This window comes from Pelophylax lessonae (genome assembly GCF_965119305.1).
Source record: "Pelophylax lessonae genome assembly, chromosome: 1".
In the NCBI taxonomy this organism is placed as follows: Eukaryota; Metazoa; Chordata; class Amphibia; order Anura; family Ranidae; genus Pelophylax; species Pelophylax lessonae.
In genome coordinates this window covers 462,594,342-462,618,851 of record NC_138768.1, presented here as the reverse complement: position 1 = coordinate 462,618,851, position 24,510 = coordinate 462,594,342, and the positions used below count along the sequence as shown (strand labels likewise).

Here is a 24,510-nt window from a genome sequence, read left to right as displayed (position 1 = left end):
CTTTTCAAAATAACAAAGAAATACTTTAGAGGTTGCCTAAGAGGTTTAGGAAAAAAGCACTTTTGATAGGTAAATAATAACATATTTGTAGAGGTTTTTTACCGCAGACTAAAAAAGAGGGACAGCAAAGGAGGAAATAGGGACAGAGGGATGTGGTTTCAATATAAGAGCAGTTCCTCCAAATAAGGGACAATTGTGAGCTATGTCATTAAAGCGGAACGTTGTCCATCACAACTTGATAAAAAATAATACAAGCAGAAAATACCCAAGTTCAACTGCACAACTGAGAAATACTTGCTGAGAGTCAGTGCTCAGGCTGGGGGAATCCCCATTCCCCTATATACGAACATCCAAAGCAGAAAATCAGCTGGAAACTCGATAATTCCTTAGTATTAGTATTATATTAATATACTAGAATTATCAAAAGCAAGGAACATACATTCCACATTATTAGCTATTCTACCAAAATGAGTGTGTGCTGTAAATTGCCTTGCTCCTGCTTCTTCTTGCTTGAGGCTGCCATTTTGTTGTAGCCCAGAGCCCCTGAGCAGCAAAAAGTATTTAGGCTTTCAGCAGATCAATCTCTAGTGAAAATAATAATAAATACGCTATCCTGGAAAAAAAATATATGCCATAGCATACCTATAATAATCTCTAGTGATTCTTATTTTCAGCACAATGCTAAAAATGGAGAGCAATTGAGCATGTGCAGAGCAGGGTGACAGTGTATTACTGGATTTTAAACAGTATAGACACTTATTATTAATATTTTACATAGCTATACCTGCAAAAGGAGCCAGATTAGGTGATATAGCAGGACTTCATCTTCTGACTATGCCCCTTTCACACATGCGGACCGTTAAGATTGGCCAGTTTTTCAGGCAGATCTGAATGGATGCCCCCATGCATCTCTATGGGGCAGCGGATGTCAGCGGAGACATCTCCGCTGACATCCGATCCGATCCTGTACGTCAAATCCGGACGGATGGAAACCCTATTTTCCATCCATCTGGTGGTCCATTCTCATCCGATTCCCCCATAGAGGACAGCGGGGATCTGACACCTCCATCTCTGCACACAGAGCGGAGATGGAGCTGTCATCCGCCTGCTCAGCTGGGATCGGCGGATCGATTCCCCGCTGAGCAGAAAACGGAATGGACATGTGTGAAAGGGGTTCCACTTTAATCTCAGCAGCAGCTTCCTCCTCAATGTCTCATTGTTCGGTTGGGGTACACAAAACGTATGCTAACAAGATAATTTCCTGTTGCCAACAGCAATCAATCAGAATTTATTGTTTCATTCTCAATTTTGCAATGCAAAAATGATAGTTGGAAATATATTTATTGCTATAGGATATGTATGCTACAATATTTTAAGGTTAAACTGTTTTCCCTCTAAAAAAAAATACCCTTAACCACATTACCGCCGGAGGATTTTGCTGTCTTACATCTGGGCCACTTTTTGCGATTCAGCACTGTGCGAATTTAACTGACAATTGCACGGTCATGCAACGCCGTACCCAAACGAAATTTACGTCCTTTTTTTCCCACAAACAGAGCTTTCTTTTGGTGGTATTTGATCACCTGTGCGATTTTTATTTTTCGCGCTATAAACAAAAAAATAGCGACAATTTTGAAAAAATAACAATATTTTTCACATTTTTTATATGAAATTCCCCCCCAAAAAAATGTAAAAATCAAAATTTTTTATCATTTTAGGCCAATTTGTTTTCTGCTACATATTTTTGGTAAAAAAAATTGCAATAAGCGTATTTTGATTGGTTTGCGCAAAAGTTATTGCGTTTACTAACTAAGGGAAAGATTTCTGTCGTTTTTGGTGTTTTTTTTTAACGAGTAATGGCGGCGATCTGCGATTTTTTTTGCGGGACTGCGACATTGCGGTGGACAGATCGGACCCTTGACTGACATTTTTGACACTTTTGGGGGTACCAGTGACATTACTACAGTAATCAGTGCTATAAATATGCACTGTTACTGTAAAAATGACACTGGCAGGGAAGGGGTTAATTTTTATTGGTGATCAAGGGGTTAATGTATGCCTGGTGCTTACTAACGTGTGTGGGGGGAGGGGACTGAGTGACACAGGGACAGATCGCAGGTTCAGCTATGCTGAACCCTGCAATCTGACCTTGCCTGTCACTTAGGAGATCCGCCCGCTTTGTTTACACAAGTGGGCGGATCTCCACACTCGATTCCCCGACGATCGGGGAAGAGCGGCGGTGATCACCGCCGCTCCTCCCCTGGCCCGACTCCCGCTGTGACTGAATACAGTGGGAGCGAGCCTCCGGCGGTGCGCGTGCGCCACCGAGAGAGGGGAATGTCTGGTGACGTAGGTCTATGTCGCCAGACATTATCGAGCCACTTTGCCGCAGTAGAGCTCTAGTGAGCAGCGGTAAAGTGGTTAAAGTACGTAAGGGGTTCTTCGCTGTAAGAGCAGTAAGGATGTGGAATTCTCTTCCACAAGCAGTCGTATCAGCAAGGAGCATCGATAGTTTCAAAAAACTATTAGATGGGCACCTTAAAGACCACAACATACAGGGGTATACAATGTATGGTTAACAGCAAACAGGCACGCGCATCATAGGTTGAACTGGATGGACTGATGTCTTGCAGGTCCTGGCTCTGTGGTAGCAACTGCCATCTGTGTAATAAATTCACTCAAATAGCTGAATAGGTGGCATAACTATAAAATTGTATAAGGACAAATTTCTCATTAGCGTTTTGCAATATTGTTTTCTCTAAAAAAAAGATACTTTTTATTTTTGTATGTCATTTCAGTTGGTGTGTTTCTCTTTAGAGATTGTGATCTGTCTATCTCTTGGAGAGCTTGTCTGGCAACAAGTAATAAAAATCAAAGTTTACAATGCTTACAAAATCTCCCACTTCTTAATCTCATGCGATTCCCAAGAGCATGACTGCAATGATCTCTATTAAAGTAATGTAATATATATTTCAGATGTTCACTGTAAAAGTCAAAGGGTTAATAGGAAAACGTGAGTGTCAGGAAAATGGATGATATCTGCAAACAGTAAACATGAACACATCCTGGCTGAACAGGACTGACGTCTGTATAACTGGAATAGTTTAGAGATGAGGTATAAAAGTGTGTATCAGGACCACAGACAGTTCAGTAAAGAAGCATTCTCAACATCAGCACCATGGTGAGCTGCCGGCTACCTCTTGTCTTTGTCTCTGTTTATCTTTTCTTACTCCTTGTATATGGCGATGAGACAGTTGGGATCAGGTCTGTAGAGACCACTGATAACAGCAGCCAAGAGGAAAAAGAACTGGTAAGGATGTTTCTTTTATCTCTTTAAATATTGTCTGAAATAAAATACTAAAAATGATGAGGATTTTTTACTTTAAGGTAAACACAATGTTAGTCTATAATTTCTTTTTTCTACATTTCCTCCAGGTCAGTAATTCAGAATATTGAATTATATTGAGGTCAACAATGGCAGCCTACAAGTTTTTCTCAGTATAGATAAACATTTATCTGTTTAGGAAGGGTGGTGTCCTCTCCTATTTTTTCATTTTTCAATATATACTGTGTGTGTGTTTATATATATATATATATATATATATATATATATACATCAGCAAGAACTGTGTCATATGGGTGATTGCATTGCCTTCCTAATTTGTTTAACATGATATCTGTTGGTACATGTAGGGTCTCAATCAGAGGCCCACATTTGATTTTGTCACTAAAAACTGTTATTTTCATGATGAGAATACGACCAGCACAAAAAAAAGTTACTTCCCTGTTATTATTTTCTGGCTACCTATAGCAAACTTATCACCATTCCCATTTTTTCCTCCTAATAGACAGTAAATTTAAAGATTATATACAGTTGCTCTCAAAAGTTTGCCTACCATTGAAGAATTATTAATATACAGTATGTACCATTTTTAAATAAAACATGAGTGAGCTGGCAAAACACATTTTTTGTATTTCTTACGGGATTCATATTCAATTGTAGGTTATAACAGAATGACAATCATAAAACGAAATATGGCAACAAGTAAGCAAATACAATTACCCCTGTTCAAAAGTCTGCATAACCTTAGTTCTTAATACTGTGTATTGTCACCCCCCTTCGCTTTAATTACAGCATGCAGTGTTTTGTAATAGTTGTCTATGACACCCTGAGTTCTTGCAGGTGATATGGCTGCCCATTTGTTTTGGCAAAATGCCACCAGGTCATGCAGTGTTTTTGGTTGTTTTTCATTAACTGCACATTAATGCAGAATGACTTGATGATAATAAGGTCAGGAGACAGTTATGGCCACTCCAGAACCTTCCCCTTTTTTCTGCTGTAACCACTGGAGGATCAGCTTGGCCTTGTGTTTAGAGTCATTGTCATGCTGGAAAGACCAAGAGCAACCCATGCACAGCTTTCGTGCAGAAGGATGCAAATTGTCTGCCGGTATTTTCTGATAACATTCTGCAATCATCTTGCCATCAATTTTCACAAGATTCCCTGTGCCTTTAGAGCTTACACACCCTCAAAACATCAGTGAGCCACCATCATGCTTCACATTGGGGATGGTATTCTTGTCGCTATAGGCCTTGTTGACCCCTCTCTCTAAACAAGGCACTTATGGTTGTGACCATAAAGCTCTATTTTGGTCTTGCCACTCCAGATTATAGTGTGCTAGAAGCTGTGAGATGCGTCAAGGGTTGTTGGGCATATTGTAACCAGGTTTTTTGGAGGCATTGGCAACTCGACCATGCAGCTCATTTGTATTGTATAGGGATTGTATATAAGTATTGTCGCATTGTGCTCCTTGAAACAACCAACCGCCCTTTTCCTGAGCAGTCTGTAATTCTCCTGTGGATTGTATCCCAAACAATTTTTCTGGCAGTTGTGACTGCATTCTTTCTTGGTCAACCTGATTTTGGCTTGGTATCAAGATAGCTCCAAATTTTCCAAAAGTGATCGAATAGTACTGACTGGCATATTCAAGGCTTTGAATAACTTATTATATTCTTTTCCATCTTTATATAGTTCCATTACTTTGTTATGCAGGTCTTTTGACAGTTCTTTTTTGCTCCCCATGACTCAGTAACTAGCCTGCTCAGTACATCCACGTGAAAGCTAACAAACTCATTAGGGTTGATTTTCTAAAACTGGAGAGTGCAAAATCTGGTGCATCTCTACATAGAAACCAATCAGATTCCAGTTTTATTTCTCAAATCTTAATTGAACAAGCTGAAGTTAGAAGCTGATTGGCTACCATGAACAGATTTTGCACTCCCAAGTTTTAGTAAAGACAGTAAATAAAAGACAGTATTTTGCCATGATCAGTCATATTTTCAGTATCAATGTCAAAAATTTTATAATTTCTGCCAGGGTATGCAAACCTTTGAGGACAACTGTATCACATATAGGGTTACAACCAATTGTGATCAGAGAGCTGGAGTAGATTCTAAACATATGCCTTTTAAATGTTTTGGCTTGCAATGGGTCATGTAAATTTAATAAAGTGGGCCCTGTGCTTGCAGAACCCCAGGGCAACCCAAACAGTCCCTGGTTGAGAAACACTGCTATATACCATAGGCAAAGATGTTCTTTAATCTATAGAAAGAACAGGGAACAATGCTAATTGTTAGGTCGGCAGAGAGCACAGGAAGTTATAGGAGTACTAAATGACATCACACTTGGACATGAAGTGTGTTAAAGACCACAGAACACCTCCCCTTTTCCTCAAATCCATAACACAGGAGGAATGTGTTCTGTAGTTCACAGAAGTGAGCTGGGCATGGCTGAAAATATTGTTTGAGATAAGCCTGCGGAGTGCAAAGAACACAGAACAACACCAAATTTCTGGCAGGGTCAACAGATACTTTTTGCACTTATTGAACAGATATACCGAAATGTATTCAATTGTATAATTTTCAGACCAAAAAGGCCATACAAAACAAATTCATTGTTGGAGTTTACATACACTGTTAACATACAATTTACTATTCCTGCACTTTCTCTGGCTAGTTCTGTTTAAACATCTATACTATTATTTTCAGCATGCGATCTCTATCAGGTTGAAACTAAAACTCTATTTTACTTCCTTTATTCTTCTTTTACAATAAAGACAGGGTAGGATATAGCATAGGAAGGCTAGGATGTCGAAAAAGATGACATTTCCATAGTTTTGCTTGTATATATATATATATATATATACATTTAAAGCATGTTTATGAACACTGTTGTCAGTACTTGCAGTACAGTATATGCACATAACACCTGTAATTTGTAATAATAACTGTACTTTGCATAATAACTGTAACTTGTCAGGAACTGGGGAATGCATGCAAATGCATAAAAATAATGTCTGGCAAATGTGCCTATTAGTTGAACTGATGTATATTGAAAGAGTAGTAGTTGTGTTCCAAATCTAATGGAAACCTATCATGAGAGTTGCTTGGAGGCCTATCATTATTGATATTCTTCTAAAAATGTTAGTTGTCTGGTTTTCAAGATTGTCCTCTGTCTTCAATACTAGATAAACACATCTGACCTCTCTGTGATATTCCTGATCTATAGCAATATCCCCACTTCCACCTCTCCCTTCCATGCCACTCTAACTGATCCCTTTAGTAAACAAAAAAAAGCTAAAGGACCTTTTCAACTTACTTAAAGCTGCAATCCTGTGACACCACTGACCTGATTCGTCTCCCCTTCTGTCTACTTCCTGGAGGGGTCCTTCATTGAGTGACCACATCACTTTCTGGTAGATGTGGACACTTTCAATTGGATGGCTGCCAGCGTGGTCCTCTCAGGAGAGGGAAGAGGAGGACATCATCACAGAGGGATGCCAGGAGTCCAGTGTTCTTAGGGTGTGATGCTGGATCAGCAATATCTGCCTTCACTTTCGATGGTATATTTAGCAGACCAAAAAAAAAGTAAATAACACAAATGTGTTAGAATTTTCATGCTGTACATACATACACATAGTTGCCCCTCAACTGCTCTCCCTTTATCTGGAAGGCCAACGGCCGGGGTGTACACATACCACAACCACAATGCTTTGCTTCATGGCCACAGCAGGAATTATACCCCCACCACAATATAACAAGACACTTCCAATTATAACAGACCAAAAAGAGCAAATAGGAGAAATTCATTGTTAGAATTTACATACACTCTAAGGGCTCATTTACACTAACTGTTGGGGCAGGGTTTAGTAGAACCATGCGGTTAGGCCAGGTTTTTACCACCCCTAAACCGCACCAGTTTAACTGGAAGGGCAGTGGCCGGAGGTGTATGCATATTGTGGCTGCGATGCTTTGCTTCATAGCTGCGGCAGGAATTGTAGCCCCGTGGAATGAACGAATGGAGCTGTGCTGCAACCGCCCGCAATCACTTGCAATGCACACAGTTGGGGCGTGGTGGTCTGCCATTTAGGGAGTTAAAACAGGCGGTGAGGAGGCAAAACAACACCTCTTCATTGCCTGTCAGATGCTTTTTGAAGAGCAACCTGAACGCTTGCCTGGAAAGTGTAAATGAGGCCTAAGTATATCAGATACCTCCAACATGTCATTTTTTTAGGATTCCTTTGGCAGCAACAACAGCTGTGGTGGTTAATGGTCTAGTGAAAAGTATTAAATCACCTATACAGATTTAAAGGGAATCAAATTATTCAGTCTCACCCCACTGCTGGATGGCTGTAAAACTCTATGAGAGGCTAAAAGCTGCTGTAGCTAGACAGTGCACTGAGAGGTACCAATGTTTAGGGCAGTATGAACCCAGGGGTGAATGCTTGGAGTTCAAGAAGTCTCATGCACAGGGCTTAAACACCTAGTGAACACGAGGCATAAAGCACACGCAGGTTTTCAGGAAGAACCTCTAGTATGTAATTCTAGGGCAGGGGTTGTGGGGTTGTAGTCAGGTCCTCCATGCTTTCCTCCTCGATGGGTGCCAAGCAAGGGTCACATTAGAGGCCTGCCCCAGTATGGGTTCTTCTGGGCTACGCTGGGCACGTTGGTTAGGGTCACTGGCTTACACATGGGGTAACTTTACTTAAACAGACAACTGAACACCAGTAAACTCTCTGGATGTAATTATTTACCACAATGGTCACTGATGTATTTAGGAGGGACACCCAGAGCTCTTGCCCTCTCCACCTGTCCCGCATATCACCACTACCTCACTCCTAATCATGGTATAGAGCCCTGCCATGCTGAAGTCCACTGTCTGATGATGTCACAGAGCCGGTCCAAGCTCAGGCAAGATCATGAGCATGGAGTCGGGATCCTCCCAAATGCCTGAGCCAGCCACTCCCTCCACAGCCCAGCGCTCCAGGAAGCGAATAGGGGGCAGAGCAGAGAGTTGCTCACTGTCAGAGGAACTGTGAGAACCCAGCGATCTGCAGTATTAGATCGCTCGGTTCTCAGTGTCAGAGCCGGTGGGGGACAGACTCAGCATCGGACCAATGCTGTATCCACTTGTGTAGGTATAATACTTCTCTTTTAATAGTCACTCTGCATATTCAGCAGGCCAACAAGACAGAGTCTAGTAACAATTGCAACCGCGACTTTCAGTAACTCCCTTGCATGTTTGCGCTCGCACGTCCCCAAACCAGACCCCTGTCCTATTTTTATATAGCACAGGACCAGTGGATCAGACTAGAGAAAGCCTGCCAAAAAAGACTGGGAAACACAATTAACACTAACCCTCCCAACTGGGGCAGCATAAAACTCTACGTGCCTACACGTATGAAAATGTTAACACTTCTAATTCTAATAACTGTCCCACCCTGTACTGTATTCCTCAGCTTTTTAATGGATAGCAAGGTCACTCATTACAAAGAAAGGCCAGTAGAAGGGTCCAGCATGGGCTGGATCAACTCTGGGCAAGACATGTTACAGCTGGCAGCTAGAGCATCCTGGAAACTGAGAAAGTCACTCAAAAAATATGTTTTCATCAATTATATCAAATATAATCTCTATAATTCTTGACATCCTTTCTGGAGTGAACCTAACACTACTGCTACAGATATGTGAACCATAAAAAATTCTCAGATATTCCAAAGTTGTAGGACCGATACCAGTCTTACTTTACTATGCAATTTTTTTAAAATGTATTATTAGACTTTTATTAAGTGTATTCAATTTTATTCCACTACTTTTGTACATTTTACACAGATAGAAGCTTTACAGGATGTCCTGGAGAAACTCAAAAGTAAAAGGATCCTTCCTCTGGACAAGAAGCTGGGATGGGTGCCTTCGGTAAGGAAAAACCTAGCAAAGAATGTGGGTTTTGCTAAGCATAGGAAACACGTTATACACAAATGTTTTCACTGATTATGCATTTTTAATAATAATAAAACTAACTTTATGTAGAGCTACCCCTGCAGGAGCTGTTTGGTAGATTGGGTTCTATGTTATTCTGCCTTGACTCGGAGAACAACCTCAGCCTCACTGACACAGCAGGTTAAGCAAATGGATACTGCAGTGCTTTTGGGAACACAAATATGCATACCCTGCACACAACTAAGATTCAGTATCAAAAAGCAAACATCAGGTTAGTGGTAAATTAACCCAATATATTGTCACCGGTTGCAGTAAATAGCAGTTAGGTCATCCAAAGTTCACTAGACAACACAGTATGTTAAATCGGATATAAAAGCATTGAATAGGATTCTATGTTGCTAAATTAGAGCAAACCTGCTAATCCACAAAATCAGCAATAAGTAATAGCATTAGGAAACAGTAACATCAATAATAAACAATAACAATCAATACTGCAAAAACTCCTCTGTAAACAGTAGTCTTTAACCACTTTAGGGTGCACTCTATATATGAATGTCAGAGATGAAATGTAAGAAAACTTAAACATGTATCCCTACTACCCCTACTATGGACGACAGGCAAAATTTTTGTGAAGCAGCTATCTGATGAGCAGTCTTTAGCCCTAATTTTTCAGCCGGCTAGCGTTGGGGCCCAGTCTTTACAGTACATTAATTACAGTCCCAGTAAAGTCTGCATATAGTGGGTAAACCTGCTAGATATGCAGCCAGTCCCTATTCACTCAGTCTCTGCTAGCAGTAATAGATCAATGGCAACAATGCATTCTCACTAGTCCCAGTGACACAGCATTAGTGGTCCCTCTAGTCAGATGTCTGCTCACTTCTGAGTTGCCTGAAGTGACTCCAGTACTCAGCACAGCAAAGACTGTATCCTCACAGTTGCAAAGTCCATCAGAAAATGGGTTACAGCTCTGTATTCTCCATTCCTCTGGTGTAGACAACATACAGCAGCAGGTCCGCACAGCAAAGACTGTATCCTCACAGTGGCAAAGTCCATCAGAAAATGGGTTACAGCTCTGTATTCTCCATTCCTCTGGTGTAGACAACATACAGCAGCAGGTCCGCACACTCTCTTGTCCCCTTGCCACATAAAGACTGCCCTTTCTCAGAATGCCTGGGAAATGTCTGTCCTCTCATCCCGTTTGCCAAGATTTATGGGTGATGAAGTTTTTAGCTGCATTCAATTCCTCTGTGCAGCGCTCCTCCAGGACCACATGTCCCAGTGTTCCATGCGGCTGCTGTGTTATGCAGTCTCCTCCTCACAGGCACTGCTGCTGCTAGGAGGGGGAAGCGAGCAGGGGATTTTACACAGCCACAACACAGCTAGTGGGAGAGGAAAGAAAAAAACACCTGAGAACACATAGTCAGAGTTCTGATCCAGTGCAGCGTCAGGGGGAGAAATGTAGCCAGCAGCTGCCCAAACAAATAGGAGCCCTGGCACTCCTGTGTAATCGGCTGTATATATCTGTATATTATTCTTTGTTTAGGCCAGCATATTCTACATTGCTTTACAATATGGGTAAAGCACAAAGAGAATATACCTAGAGTATCATAATAGGTAATAAAACAAAACCAGGAGGGTGTAACGCTCCTGAGTTTTTATAGTAGGCTGGATTTGCAGCTGCAGAATCTCCACTCAGTAGTCATGTAGAGATGTGTTGAATAACCAGATCCAACTCTCCAGACTCATCACTGTGGGCTTGTCAGCTTCAGCATACAGATATACACACTCAATAAGATGTTCCTGGAGTGATAGGATGTATATAACAGTATGAAGATGATGTGCTGAAGGGACAGGTGTGAACAGTGACAGAGATGGCAAGCACTTGATAGAATTGTTCAGGAGAGTATTAGATGGTATTAGGTAGAATGCAGATAGGTTAGTAATCGAGTATGGTAACAGGTGGTAAGGACAGCAGATGACAAATACAGGATAGACTAACCCAGTGCAAGGATAGATGGTAGTAGACTCAAGAGCTAGCAATCTATGTAACAGTGCAGATGATAGAATTAGTATGCATAGATAGTAACAGTCCTTATGTGCAGAGGTAGATAGTGTAAGTAAGGTTATGGAGGATTCCCCTGTGGGGTACTTATCACTAGTAAAGTTAGTAGTAGCAGGGTCCAGTAGTAAGGGAGTGATCCAGTAGCGAGATACAGGGATCGGTAGCGAGGTTCCGGTCTGTTTCCAAGTAAAAGGGAATAGCTGGAGGTTCCGGTAGCAAGGTAAGCTTATAAGCATGTGGACACACGGCAGGTTGAACGAACGATGTGAGAGAGAACGCCGGCGGTTGAAATAGCCGCTCTGCGGCGCTCGGCGATGACGTCATCCGTCTTAAAAGTGTATGCGTACCACCTAATTAGAAAGGTGGGACGCATATTTGAAAGAAAAGTGGAAAATAAGGGTACCAGAGGTACCAGAATCTTACAGTACCCCCCCCCCCTTAAGGACAGCTCCGGAAGGCCTATAGCACTGGTTTCTCCGGGTATTTCGAGTGAAATCTTCGTATAAGCCTAGGTGCGTGAACATCAGTGGTATCCAACCAGGTGTCGTCTCGGGGTCCATAGTTCTTCCATCTTATGAGATACTGGAGTCTTCCTCTGTGGATACAAGAATCCAAAATCTCCTTAATCTCATATTCTTCTCCGCTTTCAACTTGTACTGGAGGTGGAGGCAAGATGGTAGGCCTTATTCCCTGATTAGGAACATGGGGTTTCAGTAGCGACACATGGAAGATGGGATGGATCTTGAGATCTGCTGGTAAGGTGAGCTGTACTGCAGCTTTTCCAATAAGTTTCTTAATTGGTCCCAGAAATAAAGGTCCAAGCTTTTTGCTAGGGATCTTTAATCTTAAATTTCTTGTCGATAGCCAAACGAGGTCCCCAATAGCATACTGAGGAGAAGGTCTTCTACGTAGGTCGTAGTACTTCTTTTGTTGGCTATGGGCGTGTGAGATAGTGGTATTAAGTAAACCCAGAGAGTCCTTTATTTGGGTAAGATAGTCTGAGGCTACTGGGTTACTTGATGGTAGGATGCGTGGTGGAAGAAGTGTGGGATGAAACCTATAGTTCAAGTAGAACGGACTTTGCTTAGTAGTACTGTGGGTTGCGTTGTTATAAGCAAATTCCGCCAGAGGGAGAAGGTCCACCCAATCATCCTGTAGGTATGATGTGTAGCAACGCAGATATTGTTCTATACACTGGTTGACTCTTTCAGTCTGTCCGTTGGTCTGAGGGTGGTAGGGAGAAGTGAGCTTTCGCTCAATCCGTAATATTTGACAAAGAGCTTGCCAAAATTTGGAGATGAACTGTGAACCACGGTCGGATAAAAGAGTCTTTGGTATTCCGTGTAACTTGAACACATGTTTCATCAGTAGTTCCGCTGTTTGTTTGGATGAAGGTAGTCTACGGATAGCAATGAAATGTGCCATCTTTGTCAGGTGGTCCACTGACACTAGAATGGTATTAAATCCTTTAGAAGGTGGTAGTTCTACTATAAAGTCTAAGGATACAACCTCCCATGGAACCTGGGGTATTGGTAGACTGCAGAGTAGACCAGATAGTTTTGTAGTGTCAATTTTGGACCTTGCACAGATGTCACATGAAGATACAAATTTTTGTACAGACGTCTTCATATCAGGCCACCAAAACTGCCTAGTAAGCAAATTAAGGGTTTTCGTCATACCAGTGGCGTACCAATGGGGGGGGCGGGGGTGCGGCCCACCCCGGGTGCCACTCACTGGGGGGTGTCAGCCGGTGTCCTGCCCGGTGTGTTCATAGTCAGACAGATCCCGCAGTGTCAAGGCAGCTGCAGTGGCTGGCAGCTCCTTCAGTCCGTGCTGCTAGTGGGGGGCGGAGCCACGGCGGGAATAAGGGGGCGGAGCCGCTGCGGGAATAAGGGGGCGGAGCCGCGGCGGGAATAAGGGGCGGAGCCTCGGCTGGAAGAAGGTGAGTGCCCATTGCAAAAGTGTGTGCTGGATAGGAGGGGGATGGGGCTGCTACATATAGAGGAATTCATCTTTCTCTATTCTTCCTGCAACTTCCTGCTGAATAACTGATTCTCCTCCTCTCCCTCCTGCAGGAAGAATAGGGAAAGATCAATTCATCTATATGCAACTGCCCCATCCCCCTCCTATACAACTTCTTTTGCTGGCCCCCCAAAGTTCTTAACCTCCTCCAGTGCTCCTAATCCCTCCCTCAGTGCTTTTAGCCCCTCTCCCCCCAGTGCACTAGCCCCCCCTGTTCTTTAGCCCCCCCCCCATGCTCTTCAACTCCCCACAGTGCTTTCTCCCTCCCCCCTAAGTGCTCCCCGTCCCCCCAGTGCTCTCCACCCCCCTGATTTTCCTTGCCCACCCCCCTAAGTGCTCCCTGTCCCCCAGTGCTCTCCACCCCCCTGATTTTCCTTGCCCACCCCCCTAAGTGCTCCCTGTCCCCCCAGTGCTCTCCACCCCCCTGATTTTCCCTGCTCGCCCCCCCAAGTACTCCCTGTCCCCCCAGTGCTCTCCACCCCCCTGATTTTCCTTGCCCACCCCCCTAAGTGCTCCCTGTCCCCCCAGTGCTCTCCACCCCCCTGATTTTCCTTGCCCACCCCCCTAAGTGCTCCCTGTCCCCCCAGTGCTCTCCACCCCCCTGATTTTCCTTGCCCACCCCCTAAGTACTCCCTGTCCCCCCAGTGCTCTCCACCCCCCTGATTTTCCTTGCCCACCCCCCTAAGTGCTCCCTGTCCCCCCAGTGCTCTCCACCCCCCTGGTTTTCCCTGCTCGCCCCCCCAGTGCTCTCCACCCCCCTGATTTTCCTTGCCCACCCCCCTAAGTACTCCCTGTCCCCCCATGCTCTCCACCCCCCTGATTTTCCTTGCCCACCCCCCTAAGTGCTCCCTGTCCCCCCAGTGCTCTCCACCCCCCTGATTTTCCCTGCTCGCCCCCCAAGTACTCCCTGTCCCCCCAGTGCTCTCCACTCCCCTGATTTTCCTTGCCCACCCCCCTAAGTGCTCCCTGTCCCCCCAGTGCTCTCCACCCCCCTGGTTTTCCCTGCTCGCCCCCCCAGTGCTCTCCACCCCCCTGATTTTCCTTGCCCACCCCCCAAGTGCTCCCTGTCCCCCCAGTGCTCTCCACCCCCCTGATTTTCCCTGCTCGCCCTCCAAGTGCTCCCTGTCCCCCCAGTGCTCTCCACCCCCCTGATTTTCCCTGCTCGCCCCCCAAGTACTCCCTGTCCCCCCAGTGCTCTCCACCCCCCTGATTTTCCTTGCCCACCCCCCTAAGTGCTCCCTGTCCCCCCAGTGCTCTCCACCCCCCTGATTTTCCTTGCCCACCCCCCTAAGTACTCCCTGTCCCCCCAGTGCTCTCCACCCCCCTGATTTTCCTTGCCCATCCCCCTAAGTGCTCCCTGTCCCCCCAGTGCTCTCCACCCCCCTGATTTTCCCTGCTCGCCCCCCAAGTACTCCCTGTCCCCCCAGTGCTCTCCACCCCCCTGATTTTCCTTGCCCACCCCCCTAAGTGCTCCCTGTCCCCCCAGTGCTCTCCACCCCCCTGGTTTTCCCTGCTCGCCCCCCCAGTGCTCTCAACCCCCCTGATTTTCCTTGCCCACCCCCCTAAGTGCTCCCTGTCCCCCCAGTGCTCTCCACCCCCCTGATTTTCCCTGCTCGCCCCCCAAGTGCTCCCTGTCCCCCCAGTGCTCTCCACCCCCCTGATTTTCCCTGCTCGCCCCCCAAGTACTCCCTGTCCCCCCAGTGCTCTCCACCCCCCTGATTTTCCTTGCCCACCCCCCTAAGTGCTCCCTGTCCCCCCAGTGCTCTCCACCCCCCTGATTTTCCTTGCCCACCCCCCTAAGTACTCCCTGTCCCCCCAGTGCTCTCCACCCCCCTGATTTTCCTTGCCCATCCCCCTAAGTGCTCCCTGTCCCCCCAGTGCTCTCCACCCCCCTGATTTTCCCTGCTCGCCCCCCAAGTACTCCCTGTCCCCCCAGTGCTCTCCACCCCCCTGATTTTCCTTGCCCACCCCCCTAAGTGCTCCCTGTCCCCCCAGTGCTCTCCACCCCCCTGGTTTTCCCTGCTCGCCCCCCCAGTGCTCTCAACCCCCCTGATTTTCCTTGCCCACCCCCCTAAGTGCTCCCTGTCCCCCCAGTGCTCTCCACCCCCCTGATTTTCCCTGCTCGCCCCCCAAGTGCTCCCTGTCCCCCCAGTGCTCTCCACCCCCCTGATTTTCCCTGCTCGCCCCCCAAGTACTCCCTGTCCCCCCAGTGCTCTCCACCCCCCTGATTTTCCTTGCCCACCCCCCTAAGTGCTCCCTGTCCCCCCAGTGCTCTCCACCCTCCTGGTTTTCCCTGCTCGCCCCCCCAAGTGCTCCCTGTCCCCCCCAGTGCAATCCACCCCCTGCACCTTCCAACCCCCCTACAATGCTTTCCAAACCCTCTCTTAATTCTCTCCAGTTCCCCCCCCCCCCCACTGTGCCCTTCAGCACCTCCAGTGCTCTCTGCTTCGTCTGTGCTCTCCGGCCCCCCTAGTGCTCTTCTATCTTCTATCATGTCCTCAGCCTCTGAGCATCTACTGTATCATGTCTGTAGTCTCTGACCATCTACTGTATCATGTTCTCAGTCTCTGACCATCTACTGTATCATGTCCTCAGTCTATGACCATCTCCTGTATCATGTCTGCAGTCTCTGACCATCTCCTGTATCATGTCTGCAGTCTCTGACCATCTCCTGTATCATGTCTGCAGTCTCTGACCATCTCCTGTATCATGTCTGTAGTCTCTGACCATCTACTGTATCATGTCCTCAGTCTCTGACCATCTCCTGTATCATGTCCTGTAGTCTCTGACCATCTCCTGTATCACGTCTGCAGTCTCTGACCATCTCCTGTATCATGTCTGTAGTCTCGGACCATCTACTGTATCATGTCCTCAGTCTCTGACCATCTCCTGTATCATGTCTGCAGTCTCTGACCATCTCCTGTATCATGTCTGCAGTCTCTGACCATCTCCTGTATCATGTCTGCAGTCTCTGACCATCTCCTGTATCATGTCTGTAGTCTCTGACCATCTACTGTATCATGTCCTCAGTCTCTGACCATCTCCTGTATCATGTCCTCAGTCTCTGACCATCTCCTGTATCATGTCCGCAGTCTCTGACCATCTCCTGTATCATGTCTGCAGTCTCTGACCATCTCCTGTATCACGTCTGCAGTCTCTGACCATCTCCTGTATCATGTCTGCTGTCTCTGACCATCTCCTGTATCATGTCTGTAGTCTCTGACCATCTACTGTATCATGTCCTCATTCTCTGACCATCTCCTGTATCATGTCTGCAGTCTCTGACCATCTCCTGTATCATGTCTGCAGTCTCTGACCATCTCCTGTATCATGTCTGCAGTCTCTGACCATCTCCTGTATCATGTCTGTAGTCTCTGACCATCTACTGTATCATGTCTGCTGTCTCTGACCATCTCCTGTATCATGTCTGTAGTCTCTGACCATCTACTGTATCATGTCCTCAGTCTCTGACCATCTCCTGTATCATGTCTGCAGTCTCTGACCATCTCCTGTATCATGTCTGCAGTCTCTGACCATCTCCTGTATCATGTCTGCAGTCTCTGACCATCTCCTGTATCATGTCTGCAGTCTCTGACCATCTCCTGTATCATGTCTGTAGTCTCTGACCATCTACTGTATCATGTCCTCAGTCTCTGACCATCTCCTGTATCATGTCTGCAGTCTCTGACCATCTCCTGTATCATGTCTGCAGTCTCTGACCATCTCCTGTATCATGTCTGCAGTCTCTGGCCATCTCCTGTATCACGTCTGCAGTCTCTGACCATCTCCTGTATCACGTCTGCAGTCTCTGACCATCTCCTGTATCACGTCTGCAGTCTCTGACCATCTACTGTATCATGTCTGTAGTCTCTGAATATCTCCTTTAGCAAGTCTCCAATCTCTTACTCAAACTTAAACACATTGCTAATATTAGCTATCTATCTATGCTGAAGGTAGGACTGTGCAGGGGAGGCAGAGAGTGCAAAAGGGGGAACTGTGATTAGAGAGACGGAGGGCAGACTGCAAGGGGCACTGTGATGGGGGGCTGTGAAATTTGTGCAAAAAATATTCTTGAAAACATTACATTTTTTTGTGGGTGTTTTTACATTTTAAAGTCGGGGGGGGGGGGGGGTGCCAGATATAGGATCCGCCCCGGGTGCCAAATGCTCTAGGTACGCCACTGCGTCATACCCATATGTCCTGCCATGGGCACATCATGTGATAACTCCAAGATCTTGGAACGCATAGTAGGGGGTATGTAGAGTTTGTCGTTGTAGTAGAGGAAGCCTTCTGCATCAGTACTTAGTTGTGGTGGAGGTGAATCCAATCTTATACTGTGCAAAATCTCTTCCTTCAGGGAACGAACAACCCCAATAATACGTTCATAGGGTATTATAGGAATAGAAGGGATTTCAGCGCAGTTATCTTCGGTTAATCGTGATAGCGCATCCGCTTTTTTATTTTTGTCTGCAGGCGTGTAGGTCACTAAGAAGTTAAATCTTAGGAAAAATAATGACCATCGTACCTGCCGGTGGGAGAGAGTTTTGTTAGTCTGGAGGTATTGAAGGTTTTTGTGATCTGTATATATTAATATTGGTAACCGGGTACCCTCAAGTAGATGTCGCCAATTCTCCAGTGTCAGTTTTATGGCAAGCAACTCCTTTTCACCCACTGGGTAATTCACCTCTGGGCTGCTTAATGATTTTGAAAAGAAAGCAACTGGGTGGAGTGGTGAAGTATTTGTTGGTCGTTGGGAGAGAACTGCTCCTACTGCCATATTTGACGCATCTACCTCCAGAATATATTGGAGGGATGGGTCTGGATGGCGTAGTATGGGAGCAGAAGTAAAGCTTGATTTTAACAAGCAGAAAGCTCGATTTGCTTCTTCTGACCATTTGAATGGTTTCTTTATACTTGTCAATTGTGTGAGAGGTCTCACAATGGCAGAAAATTGTTTTAAAGCCCTCAATTGAACATCAGCAGTACTCTGCCTGTTGGGGTCATCATATAAACTAGCGAGTTCCGCTAGGAATAAAGAATAGGAGTTCAGAAGCTGATCATTTTTCTCAAAGAGAGAGTCTGCCCAGGCCCGTGGGTCACCCGTTAAGTATGAGATAACGGTACAGACTTTAATTTGATCGGTAGAGTATGTACGAGGTTTTAACAAAAAAAGTAATTGACATGCGTTTTTGAATTCACTAAATTTTTTCCGGTCACCTGTAAACACTAGAGGAGGGTTTACTTTAGGTTCAGGGGGTTGAGCAGCAGTGAGCCGTGAAAGACGGGTTACCTGCTGTATCAAAATCTGATTTTCTTCTTTTACTTCAGTAAGAGCAAGCATTAATGCATTTACTTGTTGTGTTAATTGTGTCACTTGAGTGGGTAATTCTGCTGAATCCATTTTTAAGGTTCGTTCAATCTGTAACGCTCCTGCGTTTTTGTAGTAGGCTGGATTTGCAGCTGCAGAATCTCCACTCAGTAGTCATGTAGAGATGTGTTGAATAACCAGATCCAACTCTCCAGACTCATCACTGTGGGCTTGTCAGCTTCAGCATACAGATATACACACTCAAAAAGATGTTCCTGGAGTGATAGGATGTATATAACAGTATGAAGATGATGTGCTGAAGGGACAGGTGTGAACAGTGACAGAGATGGCAAGCACTTGATAGAATTGTTCAGGAGAGTATTAGATGGTATTAGGTAGAATGCAGATAGGTTAGTAATCGAGTATGGTAACAGGTGGTAAGGACAGCAGATGACAAATACAGGATAGACTAACCCAGTGCAAGGATAGATGGTAGTAGACTCAAGAGCTAGCAATGTATGTAACAGTGCAGATGATAGAATTAGTATGCATAGATAGTAACAGTCCTTATGTGCAGAGGTAGATAGTGTAAGTAAGGTTATGGAGGATTCCCCTGTGGGGTACTTATCACTAGTAAAGTTAGTAGTAGCAGGGTCCAGTAGTAAGGGAGTGATCCAGTAGCGAGATACAGGGATCGGTAGCGAGGTTCCGGTCTGTTTCCAAGTAAAAGGGAATAGCTGGAGGTTCCGGTAGCAATGTAAGCTTGTAAGCATGTGGACACACGGCAGGTTGAACGAACGACGTGAGAGAGAACGCCGGCGGTTGAAATAGCCGCTCTGCGGCGCTCGGCGATGACGTCATCCGTCTTAAAGGTGTATGCGTACCACCTAATTAGAAAGGTGGGACGCATATTTGAAAGAAAAGTGGAAAATAAGGGTACCAGAGGTACCAGAATCTTACAGAGGGTTCTGCCCCAGAGCGAAAAAACACTTAAAGAAATGGAACAAGCAAATCATGAGGAACTTATCTGTACAAAGGGCCTGCTATTACCTAATTGAAACAAATAATTACTTTATAAAAAATGCTGGAAGATCCTACATAGGAAGGCTGTAAACTAGTAGTAAACTAGAGAATACAACTGGGGTGGTAGGAGGTAGAACAGAGATCTTAGATGGATCAAATTGTATGCAAGCCTTTAACCACTTAAGCCCCGGAGGATTTGGCTGCTAAAGGACCAGGGGTTTTTTTGCGATTTTTTACTGCGTGACTTTAACGGACAATTGCGCGGTCGTGCGACGCTGTACCTAAACGAATTTGACGTCCTTTTTTTCCCACAAACAGAGCTTTCTTTTGGTGGTATTTGATCACCTGTGCGATTTTTTGATCACGCGCTATAAACAAAAAAAGAGCGTAAATTTTGCAAAAATAACAATATTTTTCACATTTTTTTATATGAAATTCCCCAAAAAAAAAAGTAAAAATCAAAATTTTTTAACATTTTTCGGCCAATTTGTTTTATGCTACCTATGTTTGGTAAAAAAAATCGCAAAAAGCGTATTTTGATTGGTTTGCGCGTTTACTAACAAAGAGAAAGATTTTTGTCATTTTTGGTGTTTTTTTTTTTAACGCGTAATGGCGGCGATCTGCGATTTTTTTTTCGGTACTGCGACATTGCGGCGGACAGATCGGACCCTTGACTGACATTTTTGACACTTTTGGGGTTACCAGTGACATTACTGCAGTAATCAGTGCTATACATATGCACTGTTACTGCAAAAATGACACTGGCAGGGAAGGGGTTAACTTTATTGGACAGGGAGGGGTTAAGTGTGTCCTAGGGGCGTGCTTTCTACTGTGTAGGGACATTGCTATTGGTGTAAAAGCAAAGATCAACCGTTCTACATAGTAGAACGGTCAGATCTTTACTTTTACACAGGGAGAACTGACAGGCAGCTTGTTTACACAAGCTGCTCTGTCTTTCTCCCTTCACAGGAGCGATCGCAGTGTGACTGGCGGACATCGAGTCCGCCGGTCACACGCACTGACTTGCCTGTGAACGAGCCGCGGCGGGCGCGCGCCTCGGCGGGCGCGCGCCCGCCCGCTATAGGCTCGCAAGTCAGTGACAGGCGAGTGACGTACCGATACGTCACTCTGCCTGGCCGGGGCTGACCGCCGCAGTATATAGTCGTGCGGCGGTCGGCAACCGGTTAAAGAAGAGTCGGATTTAGAACGTAAGCCTCTGAAAAAACTGTACAGTAGAGGACACCTGCCAATTGCCTCACAAACCACTTGTCTAAAATTGTGTACTGAGCCAAACAGATGTGAGCAGGTTGTTGTGGTCTTGGCTGCCAATTGTTTTTCTGTTGCTTCCCCTAGCAAGACCCCATCTGTAATGCAATCCAGATGCAGACGGAATGCTGCCCTTGCAGCACACTGTGTTAGAAGCCTTTGATTCCCATGATTCCCACAAACTGACTGATTGGGAAAATGATGGAACCTCTGTATAGTTATTTGACTTTTTACTCAAATACTGCTAAATAACACTTTACTTGTTGTAGGTGTGTCCTGGCTGGTGCAAACGAATGCCCCCCAGGTACAGCCACATGCACTGTTTTTCTTTCCAAAAATCTGCACTATTCTCCAAGACATTCTGCCTGCTCTCATAGCTTCTGCGCCTTCTTCTGCACATACTGCTTGCTGTCATACCCTCCACAGTCTTCTTCACATGCTGTCCTCCATCATACTCTCTGAATGCCTATCCTGCACAAACTGCCCCCTTCATACCTTCTGTACTCCTCTCCTGTACAAACTGCTACTGCCTACCCTCTGCACTCCTTTCCTTAACAGATGACCCCCGCTCTTACCCTTTGCAATCTTCTCCTGCACAAGCTTTCCACCATCATACCATCTGCACTCTATTCTACCTGTTCTCATATTTTTCCCACTTCTGTCCTGCACACACTGCCCCCTTTAGCACTCGCATTTTTTTTCTGCACATACTGTCCACCCTCATGCCCTGTGTACTCCTCTCCTGCACATACTACCTGCAGTTATACCCCCTGTCCTTGCACATACTGCTTACTGCCATATCTTCCACATTCCTCTTTTGCACATACTGCACCCTCTGCACTCCTGTCCTGCACATATTGCTCACACTCTATACTACCTGCTGTCATACTCTTACCACTTATCTCCTGCACATACAGCCTTCTCTAATACTAACTACATTCCCCTCTTGCTCCTAATGCCCATCAACATACACTCTGCACTTCTCTCATGCATGAACTGCCCACAGTAATACCCTCATCACTCCTTTCCTTCACATACTACCCCCTCTTATACCTTTCACACTCCTTTCCTGCCAGTCCTGCCCACCATCATAATACTCACTGCACTTGTCTCCTGGACATACTGCCCCCATTGTCATATCCTCTGCAATCCCTTCTGCATATACTGCCAACTATTATACTCTCTGCACTCCTCTCCTGCACATAATGCCCACCACCATACTCTAGCACTCCTCCATCCCGTTTAATGCTTATTACAGAATTCCTCTCCTACACCTACTGCCTCACATACTCATTGTACTCCTCTCCTGCACATGGTGCTCACCACCATACCCTACACCAAGGGTCTTCAAACTATGGCCCTCCAGTTGTTCAGGAACTACAATTCCCATCATACCTAGTCATGTCTGTGAATGTCAGAGTTTTAAAATGCCTCATGGGATGTGTAGTTCTGAAACAGCTGGAGGGCCGTAGTTTGAGGATCCCTGCCCTACACACTCCTATCCTGCACATACTGCCCACAGTCATGCCCTCCACACAACTCTCCTGCACACATACCTCCCTCTGTCATACCATCCATACTCTTCTGCACATACTGCCCCCTTTCACAATCTCTGCACTCCTCTCCCCTCTCATAATTTCCACAATACTCTTCTGCACATATTGCCAACCATCATACTGTAAATCACATATGTCAAACACAAGGACCGCGGGCCAACTCCAGCCTGCCCAGCCATGTCATGTGATCCTTGCATCCAGTTTTTCAGTTGGAACGTGATGGAACTCCTGTGGTTTTCACCCTCCTCTCCTCGCTGTTACCTGTAAACACAGAAGCCTTCTTTGTTTACAAGGACAGCTTTGCTCTGGGTGGCTCACAGCTCTAACAGATCCCTGCAAACATTCACGGAGGGACACAGTGGGGACAAAGCTCCATAATCTGACAGACAGAATGGTCTCCCTGCAAGGTGAGGCGGAGCTGCCCACACTGGTACTAGAGCAGCCTACACAGGGAGGTCCTAGAGCCGAGCCAGGTAGGATAGAGGAGAGGTGCAAAGAAGATTTTGGGGAGGTGGGGTATGGAGATGTGATGGGAAATGTGTGCAGAGGTGGGGGATGGGGGAGAGTGGTGCAGATACCACAGCAGAGGAGGATGGGTGGAAATGAGATGTGGATATCCTGTACTAAAGATTGTGCATAGCACACTCCTCAACCCAGCACTCTGCACACAGCGCACCCCTGAACTCTGCACTCCGAACATAGTGCACCCCTAAACTCTGCACTTTGTACGTAGCGTACTCCTGAGTTATGCACTCTGTATGTAGAGCAGCCCTGAACTCTGCACTCTGTACGCAACACAGTCCTTGACCCTGCACTCTGTACTCTGCGCACCCCTGAACTTTGCACTCTGTACGTATATGTGTATACATATATATATAGATTTTTTTATATGACTAATATATTTTTTCATAATGAAACTCTTTTAATGTTTCATTTCTGTATGCTGTATATACTTCTGTATATTTAGCTTTTTTGGAGGTTTTGTATTTAATCTTAGAATTGTCTTTCTTTTATGTCCCTTTAGTGTGATGCCGGTGAACAGTGCGCAGTAAGGAAAGGTGCACGGATAGGAAAGCTTTGCAACTGCCCAAGGGGGACCACATGTAACTTCTATATTCTCAAATGTTTGTAAGCCGAGATATATTTGAAAAAGCGACATAAGAAACTGGAGGAGAGATTGTGTCTAGCAAACAACAGAGACAACTTGATCTGTTATGTGTTCCCCTTTTTACTTCATCTTTTTAGGTAATCCACTGAAGATGACAAATTCAAGAAAACCCATTTAGCAACACAGTGTTCTCAGTTTACACTGTAAAAACAAAAAAAAAAACAAATTGGTTATGTATTACTATGAAACTCCAGTTTTGTTAAAAATAAAAAAGGACCAAAAAACAAATTTAAACACAGGCATTTTGGCAACATGTACTATTTATCTGCTTCCGCCTTTAGATATTAAAGCGGAACTCTACCCAAAAGGGGAAGTTCTGCTTTAAGGACTCGTCCCCCGTTTCTTTTGCACAATTGGTAGTTTTGAGGAGTGCGGGGGCAGCAGATACCCAATTTTGACAGGTACCTGCTCCCACTTCCATTCCGAGCTCCGCAGCGCTCGGCAACTGAAGTTCTCCTCCCTCCCTTCCCCTGCAGTCTTCTGGGACACTGACAGGTCCCAGAAGACTGCATCCACCATTTAGAATGGGCAGTGGGCACCCAGCTGTAAAGCTGCAAGCTGTCACAGTCGGGTGCCCATAGTGAAAATGCCGGGGCTGCCGAGGGAGGGCGGAGGATGAAGGCGGCTGGGGTGAGCTCACCGCTGGAGCATGGGACAGGTGAGTGACTTTTTTTAAAAGTTAGTAGCTACACTTTTTGTAGCTGCTGACTTTTATTTTTTTGATAATTGCCTGGAGCTTCTCTTTAAGACTGGCCATTCCAGTGTACTTGCTCAAATATAATGCTAATTGGGAGGTTCTGCATTTACATCCTTGACATACTTTTAGACA

General features: G+C 45.4%; 1 protein-coding gene across 1 annotated transcript; it reads left to right on the top strand.

Annotated features, from left to right (window-relative positions):
• The first annotated feature begins 3,136 nt into the window (after nucleotides 1-3,136).
• On the top strand, nucleotides 3,137-23,932 carry LOC309559336 (cocaine- and amphetamine-regulated transcript protein-like). Its single transcript, XM_082262569.1, has 3 exons — nucleotides 3,137-3,310; nucleotides 9,169-9,252; nucleotides 23,538-23,932. The coding sequence occupies exons 1-3, from the start codon at nucleotides 3,179-3,181 to the stop codon at nucleotides 23,643-23,645; spliced, it is 324 nt and encodes a 107-aa protein (XP_082118695.1). The 5' UTR covers nucleotides 3,137-3,178; the 3' UTR covers nucleotides 23,646-23,932.
• The last annotated feature ends 578 nt before the right edge of the window (nucleotides 23,933-24,510 follow it).

Bases quoted from the DNA above. Each gene is read 5' to 3' on its own strand.
- LOC309559336 (XM_082262569.1), top strand. From the start codon at position 3,179: ATGGTGAGCTGCCGGCTACCTCTTGTCTTTGTCTCTGTTTATCTTTTC. The intron at 3,311-9,168 runs GTAAGGATGTTT...CATTTTACACAG, and splicing joins GCCAAGAGGAAAAAGAACTG to ATAGAAGCTTTACAGGATGT. The intron at 9,253-23,537 runs GTAAGGAAAAAC...ATGTCCCTTTAG, and splicing joins AGCTGGGATGGGTGCCTTCG to TGTGATGCCGGTGAACAGTG.